Source organism: Cetorhinus maximus, chromosome 5, assembly GCF_964194155.1.
Source record: "Cetorhinus maximus chromosome 5, sCetMax3.hap1.1, whole genome shotgun sequence".
NCBI classification, from domain to species: Eukaryota; Metazoa; Chordata; class Chondrichthyes; order Lamniformes; family Cetorhinidae; genus Cetorhinus; species Cetorhinus maximus.
The window spans coordinates 162,456,671-162,475,475 of record NC_135883.1 but is presented as its reverse complement, the minus strand read 5'-3'; the positions used below and the strand labels follow the sequence as shown (position 1 = coordinate 162,475,475).

Sequence of the window (18,805 nt, the reverse complement as noted above, 5' to 3'; positions counted from 1 at the left end):
GACGGCCACAGTAGCACCTATCTGTTCCCCTGACTACAGAATTACTATTGTTCTTCCTCCCTTCCTCCCCTCCTGTACAGACAGGCTCTTCTGAAGAACAGTTCTTCTGAAGAGTCATACGGACTCGAAACGTTAACTCTGTCTTCCTCTCCACAGATGCTGTCAGACCTGCCGAGTTTTTGCAGCTATTTTTGTTTTTGTTTCAGATTTCCAGCATCCGCATTATTTTGCTTTTATCTTAAATTCATTCTTAAACTGTTTAGTGCCCTGATCACACTTGTAGAGTACTCTGTGCATTTCTGATATTACAGAGATACAGGGATGAAATTTAAGTATTACAGGATGTGCAAAAAGCCAGAGGCTGATCCTTCCTGGTCTGAACTGCGGGAAATGACTGGAGAAACAGCTACTCAGTTTGGGGCAGGGGGAAAGGATCTCGAGAGGCGAGTGATGGTCTTAGAAAGGTGTACCAGATTCTGTAGTTGCTAGCACTGTATTTCATAACAACTGTTCTATGTAGGTCTCTTTTTCTTTGCTCCTTCTCTCAAAGAACAACATTTAAATTCTCAACACTAAGACAAACGAAATTGTACTTACTGAAAGTGTTGCTTTATTTTATCTGGTTCAGCATATTTTGATAATCCAGTTATGAATAAAGTGCGTTTTACCTACAAAAAAAAAGACACTTCAAAAGATTTGCCAGGTTTCTCAACTCAATACAGTAGTGTTCAGTACAGTAGCCTGACCCACATTTCCACCACATTACCCTGTTGTCCAAACTCACAAACGTCAAATACTTCTCATAATATTTTGTAAACGTAGGGCACTAGTGGGGTTCGGATAGTGTGTGTGTGTGCGCGTGTGGTTTAACTGAATTGGAGACAGCTGGTCTGGAGGCTTTGATTCCTCAAAATAAGCTAGGTTTGAATTACTAAATACGGAAACATGGCTGGAGTTTTAGAGTGTGAGGGGAGGAGAATTAGCATTTTTAGACAAATCAGGGTAGTTTGAATTTCAAAGAGATAGTAGGATGTTACACCTAGCCAGAGAAGCCAGTCGTTGTGGTGACGAAATCACATCTTCACATTGAGGATACCATACCCTCCATCCACATGTGGCACTACCACCGTGCTAAATGGGATACATTTTGAACAGATCTAGCAACTCAAGACTGGGCATCCATGAGGCACTGTGGGCCATCAGCAGCAGCAGAATTGTACTCAAACACAATCAGTAACCTCATGGCCTGGCATATCCCTCACTCTACCATTACCATCAACCCAGAGGCTCAGCTCTGGCTCAATGAAGAGCGCAGGAGGGCATGCCAGGAGCAGCACCAGGCATACCTAAAAATGAGTGTCAACCTGGTAGAGCTATAACACAGAACTATTTGTATGCCAAACAGCATAAAGCAGCAAGTGATAGCCAGAGCTAAGTGATCCCCCAACCAACAGATCAGATCCAAGCTCTGCAGTCCTGCCAGTCATGAATGGTGGTGGACAATTAAACAATTCCACAAATATCCCAATCCTCAATGATGGGGGAGCCCAGCACATCAGTGCAAAAGATAGAGCTGAAGCATTTGCAAAAGTCTTCGGCCAGAAGTGCCGAGTGGATGATCCATCTCGGCCTCCTCCGGAGGTCCCCAGCATCACAGATGCCATTCTTCAACCAACTCTATTCAATCCACGTGATGTCAAGAAACGGTTGAAGGCACTGGATAATGCAAAGGCTAAGGGGCCTGACAATATTCGTGTTTTGATGGTTGGCTGTTAGAGATTAGGGGAGTCACTCCAAGTCTATTATGGTGTTGTGATGCAGCAGATGATGTGTGCCAGGCAAATCAAATCCACAAGGGAAACTTGAGCACGTGCTCACAACAATTTTGCAATTTGTATTTTATTTCAAGAATACTGAAGATTTGTGCTCCAGAACTTGCCATGCTCCTAGCCAAAATGTTCCAGTACAGCTACAACACTAGTACCTATCCGGCTACGTAGAAAATCGCCCAGTTATGCCCTGTACACAAAAATCAGGACAAATCCAACCCGGCCAATTACCATCTCATCAGTCTACTCTCCATCATCAGTAAAGTAATGGAAGTCATCAACGGTGCTATCAAGCAGCACTTGCTTAGCAATAACCTGCTCACTGACACCCAGCTTGGGTTCCGCCAGGGCCACTCAGCTCCTGACCTTATTACAGCCTTGGCTCAAGCATGGACAAAAGAGCTGAACTCCCGAGGTGAGGTGAGAGTGACTGCCCTTAACATCAAGGCCGCATTTGACTGAGTGTGGCATCAAGGAGCCCTAGCAAAACTGGAGTCAATGGGAATCAGGGGGAAAACTTTCCACTGGTTGGAACCATACCAGCACAAAAGAAGATGGTTGCGGTTGTTGGAGGTCAGTCATCTCAGCTCCAGGACATCACTGCAGAAGTTCCTCAGGGTAGTGTCCTCAGCCCAACCATCTTCAGCTGCTTCATCAAGGAACGTCCTTCCATCATAAGATCAGAAGTGGGGATGTTCACTGATGATTGCACAATGTTCAGTACCATACACGACGCCTCAGGTACTGAAGCATTCCATGTCCAAATGCAGCAAGATCTGGACAATAGACAAGTGGCAAGTAACATTCGCACCACAGAAGTGCCAGGCAATGACTATCTCCAAAAAGAGAGAATCTAGCCATTGCCCCTTGATGTTCAATGGCATTACTATCACCGAATCCCCCACTATCAACATCCTGGGGGTTACCATTGACCAGAAACTGAACTGGACTAGCCATATAAATACTGTGGCTACAAGAGCAGGCCAGAGGCTAGGAATCCTGCAACAGGTGACTCACCTCCTGACTCCCCAAAGCATGTCCACCATCTACAAGGCACAAGTCAGGAGTGTGATGGAATACTCCCCACTTGCCTGGATAAGTGTAGCTCCTACAACACTCAAGAAGCTTGATACTGTCCCAGACAAAGCAGTCCGCTTGATTGGCACCACATCCACAAGCATTCACTCCCTCCACCACTGACACACAGTAGCAATGATGCACTGCAGGAATTCATCAAGGCTTCTTAGACAGTACCTTCCAAACCCACGACCACTACCATCAAGAAGGACAAGGGCAGTAGATAGATGGGAACACCACCACCTGGAAGTTCCCCTCCAAATCACTCACCACCCTGACTTGGAAATATATTATCGTTCCTTCACTGTTGCTAGGTCAAAACCCTGGAACTCCCTTCCTAACAGCACTGTGGGTGTACCTACACCACATGGACTGCAGCGATTCAAGGCGGCAGCTCACCACCACCTTCTCAGGGGCAACTAAGGATGGGCATTAAACGCTGGCTAAGCCAGCGAAATCCACATCCCGTGAATGATTAAAAAAAAGCTAGGCCAAGCAATGTGTTTATTTTTCCCAAAGGTTACTGATAATACCAGCACCATGCTAGTTCCAAAGACTATGGGAACAATGGGATTTACATTAAAAGGGAGAAACATGTATAAAGGAGAAGGCATTACAGGATCTACAGAAGTGTGAAAAACCTCCAGTATTTGTGCATCAAGGCTGTTGTCTGCAGAAACCGAATCTGGGAAAAGCCGCTTTGAAGTCTACTGTCCAGGGTATTATGTTGACTTGCCTGGATCTGTTTAAATCTATTTTTTTTTTACTGTTGCCTTAACGGAGTTGGGGGGGGTTGGCGTGTGTGTGTGTGTGTGTGTGTGTGTGTGTGTGTGTGTATGTACGTATATATAACTGGAAGCCAGATTAATTAGGAGTTATTATAGTAGTAATTTGTAGACCTATGTACGTGCTTGAAATCTTTTCTTCTGTTGATAAATGTTTAATTTAGTTTTGTAAAAAATCTATCGAGTCATGGTGGACTTACTGAATTCAGGACATGCATCTTGAAACAAAATACAAATTGCATAATTGTTGTGACCACGTGATCAAGTTTCCCTTGTGGATTTGATTTGTTTGGCACACATCATCTGCTGCGTCATAACACCAATATAGACTTGGAGTGACTCCCCTAATCTCTTAGCAGCCAACCATCAAAACACGATTTTTTTTTTGGGCTAATTGGACTGCTGAGATTTCTTCAAAAAGCCTTAAAACCCTTAAAGAACTCTTTGCCCAGCCTTCCCTTGCCTGGATCCTAGGTTTTGGAATTTCCTCCTTAAACATCTCCACCTTGCTCTTCTCAAAACTTCTCTCCTGGTCCTAATATCTCTTGATGTGATTTGGTATCAAATTTGGTTTCATTAGGCTCTTGAGAAGCACCTTGGAATGGAATACTACTCTTAAAGTGCTATATAAAGTCATTGTTGGGCAAAGGCAAAACACACATCAGCATTTGCTCCACAAGCAAGGGAACGAAGGAGAGGCAGAGAGGCAGGCTGGGCACAGTTATTTGTGATAGCCCACAGCAAATGGATATTTTATTTTAAGCCATCTGTTGCTCATGGTTCACTTCAGCAATATCTCTGGAGTCTAAGGCACATACATATTAACACATTTTGAAATAGAAAAGGTAAGGCAGACCAAGTTGAAACCAAACACTGCAGCTGCTTCTTGTGATGACCAAATATATCAACAGTTTATATTAAGACTATTTATTGCACAATGCCCTAATTAACCCAGGAATAGTTTACACACAGGATCTACAGTTGACTAGGGGAAAGGATCATTAAACTCACTCATGCGCTAAACGCCAGGCCCTATCCCCTAAACACACAAGTCACCTTTGCCAATAATCTATTTATAAGCAGCTACTTTCACTGTCCTTAACAATCTGTCTAATGTCCTTCCTGTAGGGCGTACATTAATACATAATTTTACCTCATACTTTTGGGCGTTTCCTCTGCCAACAAAATCTAACTCAAGGAGCTTCACACTTATGTTCCAAAGATTATTTCCCCATCCTTGTCCTAACAAAAGCATTTTTAAAAAAACTAATTTGTCCCCTATTCTCATTAATATTACAACAGCAAACTTGGATGAATTTATCATTTCTTCCTCTTTTTATTTATACATTCTGGCTTCATTTTCTCTGTAAGCTTGTTAGTGTTCCAATATCATCTGTCATCCAACACAAAAGAGCAACATCTGTTTTTGCATATGCCACAATGATACCCTTTGTTGCATCTAGCTTGGTTTAAGGTCTGTTTTCCAAATTAATCTCGTAAGTATTAAACGTAGACAAGATTCCCCATCACACAAACTGTCCATTTTCACTTATGTTGTATCTCTTATACTTTGTTGTCTGTTATATTCCCATGTGAAGTATTGGTATTGAACATTTCATACATTCTAACACCCAACCTTCATCTTTCAATAAATAAATTTTTGTTACAAAAATGGGAATTTACTGCAGGATGTATACCCTCAAAAATAAAGGGGAATTGTTTTGGGATCCGGCAGCAAAGGAACATTTGCAGAGATCTCAGAGCAGGTATCGTAGCCTGCAAGTAGTGCATGACTAGTAGCGTTGGCAAAGTAGGGAGACTTTGGGTAAAACCTAAAAAGGAAGAAGATATAAAACAGGGAATGAATGAGATACAGCCTTCAAAATCATCAGGAATGGTTGATATTGATGTATTCGGGGGGGGGTCTTCTGAAAGAACTGGTTCATGCTGGGGTATAGATTCTACTAATACTGACGCTCCTCCAGCATCATGTCCATTCTTCATGTAGGAGCCTACATAGCAAGTGCTAACAGGTTTCCTGGCCACTTCTTTGTCCATTTACATCCCTGGTTTCTGTTAACTCAGCAGGTTGAACTGGGTTTGTCTTGGATTGTACAGATCAATTTCACACTGAATACTGCCTGAAACATTACAAATGGATGATGTGCTTCAGCACCCAGAGAAAGCGCACACATTTTTAGTGGCAAAACAGACACTAGCATAGAAGTTAGTGTATGCAAAATCAGCATACAATTCCAACCATCATGGAATTGATTTATCTGTTATACTAATAATGTAACCAGCAGATGGAATCAGGGAATCTTCAGTCCCAGTCAATTAACTAACAACAACTGTTAAATGAATTTTGGTTGGTTCACTGCAAGAGTTGTAAAATGGATTCAAGAATATGTTATTTCAATACTCACCAAGTCATCTTCTCGGTAGTGCATCTTTGAGGTATGTCGCCTCATGCTATAGACTGTGAGAAGTAGGTAGAGGAAAGAAAAGGCCGTATGGAGCCACAGCAGGTCATTCCTGTTTTAAAATGGAGAAAGGTACAGGGCTGACTCAAACAAATATACTTGCATTAAAGAAGTACCATAGAGATGATGCCTTAAAATACCACTTAAAACTCAACACCCATGATCCCTGTACAAGACAAGTCAACATTATAAATCCTTCTCTTCATCTAAATCCTCACCTTCACATCAACTGGCACTGATATCTTTTGTTTTATTCCAAATAGCACACCTCTATCTGCAATTGCTCTGCTCTTCACATTCATTAAGTAGCTGCATTTCCCTCCCAACTTCAGTCTTGGCTCTTTGATCCATCCCTACCCTGCATTTACATCATCGGTGAACGTTTGGACTAAAATAAGTGGCTGGGAGTGAGAGTTGCCATTTTATTGATCACTGTGCTGGAGGAGGAGCAACAATAGCTGGCTGGAGTTCACTGGTACCATTCTGTCACTGGGTCCAGCAATTTTTTTGCATTACATTATTAGAAGCTAATCTGAGGGGAGAAGAATAAGTCAAGTCTGTAAGGACAGTCATGTGTAAGGGGATACCCTCCATCCACTTTCCAAACAAGGGTTAATTTCTGGCCTTTTCTCCCGTACATATAGCATAACAATTTCTAGATAATACTGGCCCAATATTACTAGGTTCTGAAGAATTCGCAGTGCTGTGGAAGGTTTGCCTACCCGAGCATTAATAGGTCTCATTTTAAAGAGCACAAAGATTTAAAGGAGGGAAAAAACCCTGACCACTACTCCAAAATACAAATACATTTGATACATAATACATCAAGGCAGCATTTGACAGATTCTGGTATCAAGGAGCCCAAGCAAAATTGGAGTCAATGGGAATCAGGGAGAAATCTCTCCACTGGTTCCAGTCATACCTAGAACAAAGGAAGATGGTTGTGGATGTTGGACGTCAATTGCCTCAGTCCCAGGACATCACTGCAGGAATTCCTCAGGGTAGTGTCCTAGGCCCAACCATCGTCAATGGCCACCCCTCCAAATTCGCAGTATACAAGTGCCAGGCAATGACCATCTCCAACAAGAGAGAATCCAACATTTCTCATTGACATTCAATGGCATTACCATTGCTGAATTCCCTCACTAACACCACCCTGGGGGTTACCATTGACCAGAAACTGAAATACTGTGGCCACAAGAGAAGGTTACAGGCTGGGAATTCTGCAGCGAGTAACTCACCTCCTGACACCCCAAAACCTGCCCACCATCTACAAGGCACAAGTCAGGAGTGTGAAGAATACTCCCCAATTGCCTGGATGAGTGCAACTCCAACAACACTCAAGAAGCTTGACACCATCCAGAATGAAGCAACCCACTTGATTGGCACCCCATCTGGCACCTTCAACATTCACTCCCTTCACCCAACGCACAGTGGCAGCAGTGCACCATCTACAAGATTCACTGCAGCAACTCACCAAGGCACCTTCAACAGCACCTTCCAAACCTGCAACCTCATACCTCCTAAAAGGACAAGGGCAGTAGGTGCATGGAAACACCACCACCACCTGGAACTTCCCTTCCAAGCCAATCACCAGCCTGACTTGGAACTATATTGCTGTTCGCTCGCTGTCGCTGGGTCAAAATCCTGGAACTCCTTTCCTAACAGCATTGTGCGTTAGCACCACATGTGCTGCATCGGTTCAAGGCAGCGGCTCACCGCCACTTTTTCAAAGGCAATTAGGGATGTGTAATAAATATTGGCCTAGCCATTAATGCCCACATCCCGTGAAAGAATAAAAAATGATACATTTACTCTGCCCTTATCCACTAACATGCAAACCAGATGGACTGATAGAAACCCTACAGCAAGTTGTTTCATCTTTACCTCTGATAGAAAGCAGTAGATGGGCTTCCCCAATGGTTTAGTGGTCAAAAAGCATGTTGTGGATTTGCAGGACAGCCATACAGACAAGGAAATCACTCTAGTTCAAACTCTGGTCTTTACTGAATTAGTTGATCCCAGACAGGGCAGTGGTGGGACATTACAGACTCAACATTCCTAGGTCTCAAAACGAGAATGGTAGTGGCAAAAGCAGCAAGTTAAGGCTCCCAAATCTAACCATTATTTCTCAAGTCCTGTTGGAAAATGTATGCAAAGACAAGGGCACTGGGCAAAAGATCTGGCTCTGCTGAAGCTCATCAATCCAACAGCCTGTCTTGGGTGAGGCACCAGATAGTTCAGGGCACCCATGCAACTGAACCGTAGTACCAACCGCTTCTCCAGAACAGGGAGAGAGAAGTGGGGTGGGTGGGTAGATGGAGGTGGAAGAAATAAAAAAATCAGACACAGGCTTTTAAAATTTTATATATAGGTTGTTCTTTGAACTACAACACAATCTTGGAACTAATGGGAACCAATATTTAGGTTTAGGATGCATACCCAGAATTCAGGTTTGCTATAGTTGTCCGGCCAAAGCTGTATGCATTATTTTCTGAAAGAGAGAGAACATTAATTTACTATTACAATTCAAAACCTATGTTCAGGCATGTAAATTCCCTGCACGTACCCTTAAGAGATAAAATGTCACAATTAGATCTAGCGGAGTAGAAAATGATGAAAATAAACAGGCCTGGCATCATCTGAAATACAAGTTAATGTTTTGAATGTGTCCTTTGTCTCAAGGTAATATCTGAGACATAGGCCATTTGCCAATTCTGACAAAATCTACACCAAAAGGTTAACCTGTCTTCCCCATATCCCCACCCAAGGTACTAATTAGCTTGCTGCGCATTTGTAGTATTTTATACAGTATTTTCTTCCAGAATTTCATTATCTGTACTTTTATTTTCTATGGTTGGAACTATCTTAATCAAACCTATAATATGACCCATATTTTTCTAGTCCCTTGCACAGACCACCACTCAAGCCCAAGCCTCTACCTCAACAATGGACAATACAAAGAGTTACCCTGGATAACAGAATGACAAAGCAGGCTCAACAAACTGAATGATCAACCCCTGATCTTAATTCCTTGCTTTTTATTTGGTGCCAATTCATTAGCTAACTCAGATACAGTCTAGTAGAAATTGGTAGAAAATTCAAGTTTGATTTTATGCCTATGTCTCTAGAGATGGAATAAACCATACCCTTCAAAACCAAGTCCACCATCTCCTGAATCCTGATCAGGACCTATCCATACCTTTTTTTTTGGCAAGGGCACCCCTCCCACCAACAAGAGTATAAGAATAGTTCTGCCCAATTCATTAGGCCTAAAGAAATTGAAGAACATGAAAACAAAATCTGCTCTCGTTTGCCTCCCTTGTTACAAGATGATTTCTCAAGGCTTTTTAAACAAGAAAAAACTGGCAGAAAATATAGGTGGTCACAATGACTAAAGCCAATAGATTTCATGGTGTTTAAACTTTTATTCCCACAGGGGACTATAACCCATCCTTTAGTTAAAAATATTCTTAAAAGGAGTACACTAAAGGGAATTGCTTAGACTGAACATACCCATCAGTTTAACACCATTATGCAAATCTGTAAATTTGCATTTTATCCATCTTACATAACTGGTTTTATTCACCTGATGGCTATTTGATTGATGATGCCACACTTAAGTCCTCCCTTAGAGATATTCAATACAATTATCAGCTGGAGAAAATGTCTTTTCTTTTGCAATAAACTGTGCGCCATTGTATAATCAACCTTGTTTTCTCTTCCTTGCTGTCATCAGAGGTAGGCATAAAGGAGGCTGAATTTTAAACCATTATCTTGATTACCTTTAGCCAGAAGTATACATTCCCAGCCCAGCAAGGACTCGGACACATTTACCACAGAAAGCAGCCTATCTTCCATTTTGCATTTTCTCCATCCTGTGACAGAGATTAGCTTGATGAGGCTGGAGTTGGGAAAATGGAGTGAATCTGTGCCCCTCTGCTTTGACTAGTGAGGCAACAGTCAGTGTCACCCTGCTAACCAGGACAGAATACTCTTATAATCAGGTGTCACTTCAACAAAACACTTAGGTACACTTTTGAAGCTGGAGCAGGGATTTGATGTTTCATCCTCCTCCAGTAGAGCACTAACAAAATGAAGGAATGACACCACACTAACAGAACCAGCAGTACTCCACACAGGCATTAGCCTGTGACACTGAACAGCTGATCACAGTCATAGCTGCCATGTCCTTCAGCTGTGCCTGTTCTTTTAAAACAAAGATAAAAGGGGACTCAGTCTAGGGTGGGAAAAGCAGAAATTTATTGGTCTTGGGCAAATTGAGTGCATCTGTACAGGACTTGTGTTATTTAACTGATAACAGGACTAAATTTCACTTTTAATCTATTAAGAGTCCAAGAGTATTAGGTACCAAGAGAATCACACCAAGGAGAACTGTCCATTGTTGCATTGTCCTGGTCTCCAGAATGGCTGAGCCATTCAGGTGTAATGTACTCATGTTACAGACAGATCAAGCAGTTAGTTCGATTGACAGGTCACAAGAGCAGGGTACTGCTCCAAGAAAGCAAGATCCAGGGCAAAAAACAGGCCTTTCACAAGAAACAGCTATGTGGAGGTCACACAGTACATTGATGGGTGGACTCAGCTGGGCTAGAGTCTCACTTTAGCAGTTGACATCCCCTCACCTTTATAATGTTCTGCATCAGGTACAAGTACCTTTAAGGAGGTTGCTTAGTCTCCACCTGGCAAATCTCCACAGTTGCATTACCCAAAAGAGAAAGTACAATGGGCAAACATTGTTTCGGATGCAATTTGGAATACAATTTTATACATCTCTCACTTTTCTTATGTTTGCAACTGCAAAGTTAAAAAGCTACATGATTGAGCACAAGAAGAGACATAACCAAATTAAAAATTTTCAGTATTGGGTCAATATTCAGGGAGGTTCAATATCTCTGAGGAGCAAGGCTCACCAAGCAGATCTCCCGAGAAGTTTACGGGTAACACTATGCCCACAGACAGAACGCCAATAACAACGAGGAGTCCAACGATGTGACGCTGAAAGGACAAGTAATGGACGGCATCCTCGCCACATTTTTCTCTGATCTCTTCATCCCTGCACAAAGTGGAAAAGAACATAGGTGATGGTTTCTGTGGGCTGAAATCAAAATACTTTCACTGGCTGGAATGGGGTGATGGGGCGATGCCAATCGCTGCCACTGAGTGTTTAGATAGTGCATCCTGGGGAAATTGGAGGGTTATCTCAGACTTCTCTCGAGTTTCTCCCAGGAAGTGGCTTTAGTGCAGCACTATCAGTGGTTCAGAATTTGGTTGGAGTGGGGCACTGGTGGGGATAATAAAAAATCTGAAAGAATGGCTATGGACTAAGTGTATGGCGAATGTCAGGCATGCAGTTAGAGGAGATCACGGGAGGAAAAAAAAAGCAAACACATAAGGCTGTGTTTAAAAAAAAAGAGGGCTGTATACCTTACTAATGACTTCACTGCAAGTTAAACAATCTCCAATTGCAGATCAAACAATTCAGTAACTTTTACTGTATTAGCTTCCATGTATAACATCTTGGGTTATGCAGCTGCTCTATGAATTGAAGCTTCAGTGGAAACAGTTTATTCTCATTTAAAGCGTACTGTTGAGTGAGACTGGCAGCAATTGATTGGATATTGTAGGGTGCAATAACTGCAGAGATTTTAAAATAAAAGGTTTTGATAGGGTCGAGAAGCTATTTTCTCTGGTGGGAAACTGAGAACATGGGGGGCATGATTTTAAAATTAGAGCTACACAAAGGGTCATGAAACTCCGGAGCTCACTCCCAGAAAAGTCTGGGGATGTTGCAGACAATTGAACCTCAAGACTGAGACTGTCATTTTTTTTATTAGGGAAGGGTATGAATTAAAGGCAGGTAAAGGAAGTTGTGGTACAGATCAACTAAGGAATGATAGAACAGGCCTGAGGGGCTGAATGGCTGACTGGTGTTCCGACAGAATATGCTTAAATAGCGGTGCATAATTACAGAGGTGCAGATCTGATGCAAGTCTGCTGCAAGTCCATTTTGTAGAACTGACAAGAGATACTGGGAAAAGCCAGCCAGGTTTATTTGGAAAATAAAGATAGTGGCTATGCTTTTAAGCAGCACAACTTTTAATTGCTGGAGATCCAGGGCAACCAGCTACATACATGCAATGCTTTCAGGTAACACGTCCCCACACTCAACACTTAAAGCTCTGAAGAAGAGTCATACGGACTCAAAACGTTAACTCTGTTTATCTCCACAGATGCTGTTAGTTTTTCCAGCATTTTCTGTTTTTGCTTGTGACTTAAATCTCTTTATCTCTTCCAAGCTGCTTTTAAAATGCACCGTATTTTATCAGGTCCCCTAACCTCTCCTATTTTCTGCTCACCTTCACTACCCTTGATGTAGAGAGCTTTGGATATTCGACGAAAGGCACTAAATGGAAAAGTAATTACAAAACAGCTCAGGAAGGGCTGACTTAGCAGGTTTGGATCTCAAAATAAGTACAGATATTACAAAGTTCCAAATGACTAAAAAGCACGAAACCAATGGGCTATAAAACTAATTATAACTCTCATTACATGCTTTTTGCCCTATCTCAAATTTTGGAAAATGCCGACAATGATAGATAAAAATTTGGGTGAAAATAAATTAATTGAGGATTTCAGGATACTAGTCATCATGGTCAACTAACAGAATAACAATAGAGACCACAATGCGAGTAGAATAACTCCTCAATGAGCCACACCCCAGTTTGTAGGTTTCCAAATGGAGGGGATCATCATAGTCAAAAGATTTCTCACAACACATCAGGTTTTTACTTTTATATTTGTTGACACTGACACTTTAATTCTGGTGAAACCAATTAAATAGGTTTTACGTAACAGCATAGTTTTCTTTTAAGGTAGGGAATGAAATCCTGTCGATACCTGCTGGGGGTGGGGCGTCAGAGTTGCCAATACTTGCACAGGCACCCAGGAGGGTTGGATAGTGTCAATAGTAATAGGGGTTGCTTGGAAATGTGCAACAATTTGCACAAGGATTCTCTGTGCAGAAAAAAGTTTGAAAACCATCAATTAGCAATATGGTAGCAGGGGGAAAGACTTCATTGCAAACCACAATAGTGCTAATACAATGGTTTTATTGATTCAGTGACCCCCAACTGATTGAGATTAAATCCTTTGCAATACATGCCAGGGTAACTATTACTGCATTAACATTGTAAGATTCAGTATCAAACAAGGAGTGTGTAGAAATACAAAATGGGCATGGCAGGTATACAGAAGTTAACCCAAGTAATGTCAAAAACTTTGGTTACTTATTGCAGCATCACAAGGATTTTCTCCATGACGCTTTCCCCAAGCCAATAATGTGGTAAAATTTAAATTCTTTTCAAGTTAATAATATTGGCCATAACCTCTGGAGGCTGACTGGATGGGCATTGGAAGAAGTGAGCAGAAGCTAGAAGCTCAGCTGGCTGAGGATAGGATCCAGAGAAAACAGAGGCCAGTGAATCATGCACCTTCTCAGCTCACTGTCTTCCTCTGCAGCAAAAAATCTTCATGTAGATTGGGAAAACCAAATTGGCAGAGGTAGACATGAGCAAGAATTCATAGTGTATTTGGGACAGTTTCCTAAAATAATATGTTGTGAATCCAACCAGGGATCAGGCTATTTTGTATCTGGTAATGTGTAATGAGGCAGGTTTAATAAATGATCTGAGTAAAGGATCCCCTAGGAAACAGTGACCATAATATGGTAGAATTTAGCATTCAGTTTGAGGGTGAGAAACTTGGGTCAGAAACAACTGTGCTAAACTTAAATAAGAGTAATTACAATGGTATGAAGGCAGAGTTGGCTGGAGTGGACTGGGAAAGCAGTTTAGCAGAAAAGACGGTTGATGAACAATGGCAGACCTTTAAGAAAATAGTTTATGACTCTCAACAAAGATATATCCCAGTGAGGAAGGAGGATTCAAGGAAGGGGATAAACCAATCATGGTTAACCGAGGAAGTTAAGGACAGTGTCAAATTGAAAGAAAAAACATACAATGTGGCAAAGATTAGTGGTAAGCCAGAGGATTGAGAAAGTTCTAAAAACCAACAAAAGATCACCAAAAAATAATAAAGAAGGAGAAAATAAACTTTGAGGGTAAACTAGCAAGTAATATAAAAATGGACAGTAAGAGTTTCTTTAAATATATAAAAAGGAAGAGAGAGGCCAAAGTGAACATAGGCCACTTAGAGAATGAGGCTGGGGAAATAATAATGGGGAAATGGCAGAGGAGTTTAATAAATACTTTGTTTCAGTCTTCATGGTAGAAGATACTAATAGTATTCCAAAAATACTAAATAATCAAGGGGCAACAGGGGGGAGGAAGTAAATACAATAACTATCACTAGAGAAAAAGTACTAGGGAAACTAATGGGGCTAAAGGACAATAAGTCCCCTGGACCTGATGGGTTACATCCTAGGATATTAAAAGTAGCTACAGAGACAGTGGATGCACTGGTAGTAATCTTCCAAGATTCCTTAGAGGATTGAAGAACGGCCAATGTAACACCCTTATTCAAAAAGGGAGGGAGACAAAAAACAGATAACTATAGACCAGTTAGCTCAACAACTGTCATTGGGAAAATGTTTGAGTCCTTTACAAAAGGATGTAATAGCAGAGCATTTAGAAATACATAATCTAATCAAGCAGAGTCGGCATGGCTTCATGAAGGGGAAGTCATGCCTAACAATTTATTAGAATTCTTTGAGGAGCTAACAAGCAGGATAGATAAAGGGGAACCAGTAGATATATTTGAATTTCCAAAAGGCGTTCGATAAGGTACTGCACATAAGGCTACTTAATAAGATAAGAGACAATGGTGTTGGGGGTAGTATATTAGCATGATTAGAGGATTGGCTAACTAATAGAAGACAGAGTTGGGATAAGGGGGGCATTTTCAGGATGGCAACCTGTAACTAGTGGACTGCCACAGGGATCTGTGCTGGGGCCTCAATTATTTACAATATATATATATTAATGACTTAGATGAGGGAAGTGAATGTACTATCACCAAGTTTGCAGATGACACAAAAATAGGTGGAAGGCAAGTGGTGAGGATGACACAAGGAGTCTACAGAGGGATATAGGCAGGTTAAATTAGTGGGCAAAAACTTGGCAGATGGAATATAATGTGGGAAAATGTGAGGTTATGCATTTTGGCAGGAAGAATAGAGGAGCTGAACATTTAAATGGAGAAAGACTGCAGAAAGATGCAGCAGAGGGGGATTTGGGAGTCATTGTGCATGAACCCCAAAAAGCAAATATACAAGTTCAACAAGTAACAGGGAAGGCAAATAGGATGTTGGCCTTTAATTCAAAGGGAATGGAGTATAAAAATAGGGAAGTCTTGCTAAAACTGTACAAGGCACTAGTTAGACCGCACCTAGAAACCGTGGACAAATTTGTTCCCCTTATTTAAGGAAAGATAAACTGGCATTGGAGGCACTCCAGAGAAGGCTCACTTGGTTGATCCCGGGGATGGAGGGATTTTCCTATGAGGAGAGGTTGAGTAGTTTGGGCCTGTACTCATTGGAGTTTAGAAGAATGAGAGGCGACCTTATTGAAACATAAGATTCTTGGGGTGCTTGACAGGGTAGATGCTGAGAGATTGTTTTCCCATGTGGGAGAGTCTAGGACCAGAGAGTATAATCTCAGAGTAAGGGGGCGCCCATTTAAAACAGAGATGAAGAGGTATTTCTTCTCTCAGAGGATAGTCAATCTGTGGAATTATTTACTGTAGGAGGCTGTAGAGGCTGGGTCATTAAGTATATTCAAGGCTGAGACAGACAGATTTTTAATCAGTAAGGGAATCAAGGGTTATGAGGACAAGGTGGGAAAGTGGAGTTGAGGATCATCAAATCTGCCATGATCTCATTGAATAGCAAAGCAGACTCAATGGGCCGAATGGCCTACTTCTGCTCCTACGTCGTATGTTCTAAATGTGGCAGAGACTGTCATACCAGAGTGGGACTCCTGAGCCACACCAGCTACTGCTTAATACAAAGTTGACCACCATGGTGCACACCATTGTCTTTCTGCCTTAACACATTTTCTAACTTAATGACAACAGGCCACCAGTTCATGAGATATTTCCATAGCCACACAACTTTAACAAATTAGACTTCAAATTATATTACACAGTATAAATTACATTTCCAAATTAATACTCACTTTATTCTGAAGATAGCTGTCAACCATGAACAAAAGCCCTGTAAAAACAAAGTGAGATATTACAAGTACATAACACAGTAAACTTCCACTGGTGTTACTTGTAGCCAACTGGTTATACAAATATCTTTACACACAAACTGGCGATATGGCAGAGGCTTCAGAAACTTATTCCAAAGCGAATAGCATAGATGTATTTAAGGGAATCTAGATAAATACGTGAGTGAAAAAGGAACAGAATGATATGTTGATAGTGAGATGAAGCAGGAGGGGATGCATGTGGAGCATGAATTTGTGCTGTAAATTCTATGCAAAACTAAAATTCATGACAACAGGAAGCAAGGTTGTTGGATAAGGTATGCACCCTTTGGAAGATTTAAAATATATAGCCTGCATTATATGTAGTATACATTAAAATTAAGTGGATTACAATACATCTCAAAATGCACAGAAACCCAATGGGATTTTCCATTCTAAAACTTATAATTAGGCTGCAGAGAATGCAATTTGGCAAGAGTGACATAGTCCATTTGAATTTATTCTTCTATTCTAAGTGTAAAGGCAGACAAGACAAAGATATGTAGGCAGTAGGTTAGGCAAAAAATGGGGAAAAGTGCTTTAAAAAGAGCAAATATGGCTAAAATGAATGTACGACAATGTGCAGCTTGGGGAATAAACCAGGGGAACAGGAAGCAATTATGATACAGGAAGGTTCAGGCTTAATTGCACTTGTAAACCTGTCTACAAACTGGACAAGAATGAAAAATAATTACATTGAAATAAAATACATTTAGCAGGGATAGAAAATCTATCTTGGTAATACTGGTAAAAGGAGGGAATATGCATGGTAGAGGACCGACGTACACAAGAGTACAGAGTCAAAGGAATTAAGATCAAAGATTAATAAAGGTTTTGTTTTATATTAGTAGGGGTATATTACAGAGCTCAAAAGTGTGGGAAGGAAATGGAACAGGAAATCGACATCAAATTACAGAGATGGGCAAGTACAAAATTATTGGTCTGAGATTTTAATTATATGCATACTGATTGGGACACAAAGTGAGGAAAGAAATGGAATTCCTAAACTGCGTTCAGGACGCCTTCTTCAAGGAGTCTGCTTGTAAGCCTACAAGGGTGGAAGTGTTGCTAGATCTGATAACAAGACATGAAATAGTTCAGGTAGATATGCTAAATGTGGGCGTGACCACAAGAAGCTCCAACTAATAAATGGGAAAAAAGTGGTCACAAAAACCAAACCAACTGTGTTTAAGGCAGATTTTAGAAAGGTGATGGTTGAGGTAGCTGGTGAGGCGGGAGGATTCAGCAGAGGGAGCATTGGATTGCTAAGGTGCAGAATAATATTCCATTAAAAGAAATAAAAAGCTTGTAGCTTCAGGATATCTGGGATGAATGAAGAGGTTAGAAAGCAGTTAAGATTGAAGAGGAGGGTCAAGGAGGATACTAAAGAAAAAAAATTAAACAATAAGGGAACATAAGAGGTTGAGTGGCATACTGAAAGCATAGAACTCCCAAGGATGGTTTCAAAAACAAGAAAAAGGAACAGTATTTTACAACTATATTGGTAAAAAGAGAATTGGTAAAACTGAGGTGGGATGCTTTGCCAATTTGTAGAAAATGCATCTTAGGATCCAGAGGAAGTTGAGGAAGGAAACTGCAAAACTCTTAGAAATGATATTTCAAAATACTGAGTGGAGATGTGTGCCAGTGGACTGGAGAGTGACCAATGTGGTAGATATTCTTTAAAATGACAAATACAGTTTAACATTTGTGATAGGGAATATTTTTGAGTTTTCACTTTATATAGACATATGGTAATTTCAACCCAAAGAGAAAGTAGTTAGAAGCAGTCAGCACAGATTTCAAAGGAGATAACTGCATGTGACAAATGAGAGTATTCATTAGGAAGTACAAACATGGCAGATGGGCAAAATGCAGTGGATGTATGGTACGTGGACTTTAGGGAAGCCTTTGACAAGGTACAAAGAAAGATGGTTGTGGTTATTGGAGGTCAGTCATCTCAGCTCCAGGACATCACTGCAGGAGTTCCTCAGGGTAGTGTCCTAGACCCAATCATCTTCAGCTGCTTCATCAATGACCTTCCTTCCATCATAAGGTCAGAAGTGGGGATGTTCGCTGATGATTGCACAACGTTCAGCACCATTTGCGACTGCTCAGATGCTGACGCAGTCCATGTCCAAATACAGCAAGACCTGGACAATATCCAGGCTTGGGCTGACAAGTGGCCAGTAACATTCACACCACACAAGTGTCAGGCAATGACCATCTCCAACAAGATAGAATCCAACCATCACTTCTTGATGTTCAATGGCATTACCATCACTGAATCCCCCACTATCAACATCCTGGGGGTTACCATTGACCAGAAACTGAACTGG

At 41.2% G+C, this 18,805-nt stretch overlaps 1 protein-coding gene across 1 annotated transcript in view; it reads right to left on the bottom strand.

Annotated features, from left to right (window-relative positions):
* The window catches only part of LOC144681046 (mechanosensitive cation channel TMEM63B-like), a 314,615-nt gene that overhangs the window by 65,745 nt on the left and 230,065 nt on the right, over positions 1-18,805 (bottom strand). Inside the window, exons 6-10 of the mRNA XM_078542732.1 lie at positions 16,392-16,429; positions 11,109-11,251; positions 8,617-8,668; positions 6,118-6,226; positions 598-668 (exon numbers count right to left, since the gene is read on the bottom strand). Coding sequence (XP_078398858.1) covers positions 598-668; positions 6,118-6,226; positions 8,617-8,668; positions 11,109-11,251; positions 16,392-16,429 — 413 coding nt within the window. The remainder of the gene's footprint in view (positions 1-597; positions 669-6,117; positions 6,227-8,616; positions 8,669-11,108; positions 11,252-16,391; positions 16,430-18,805) is intronic.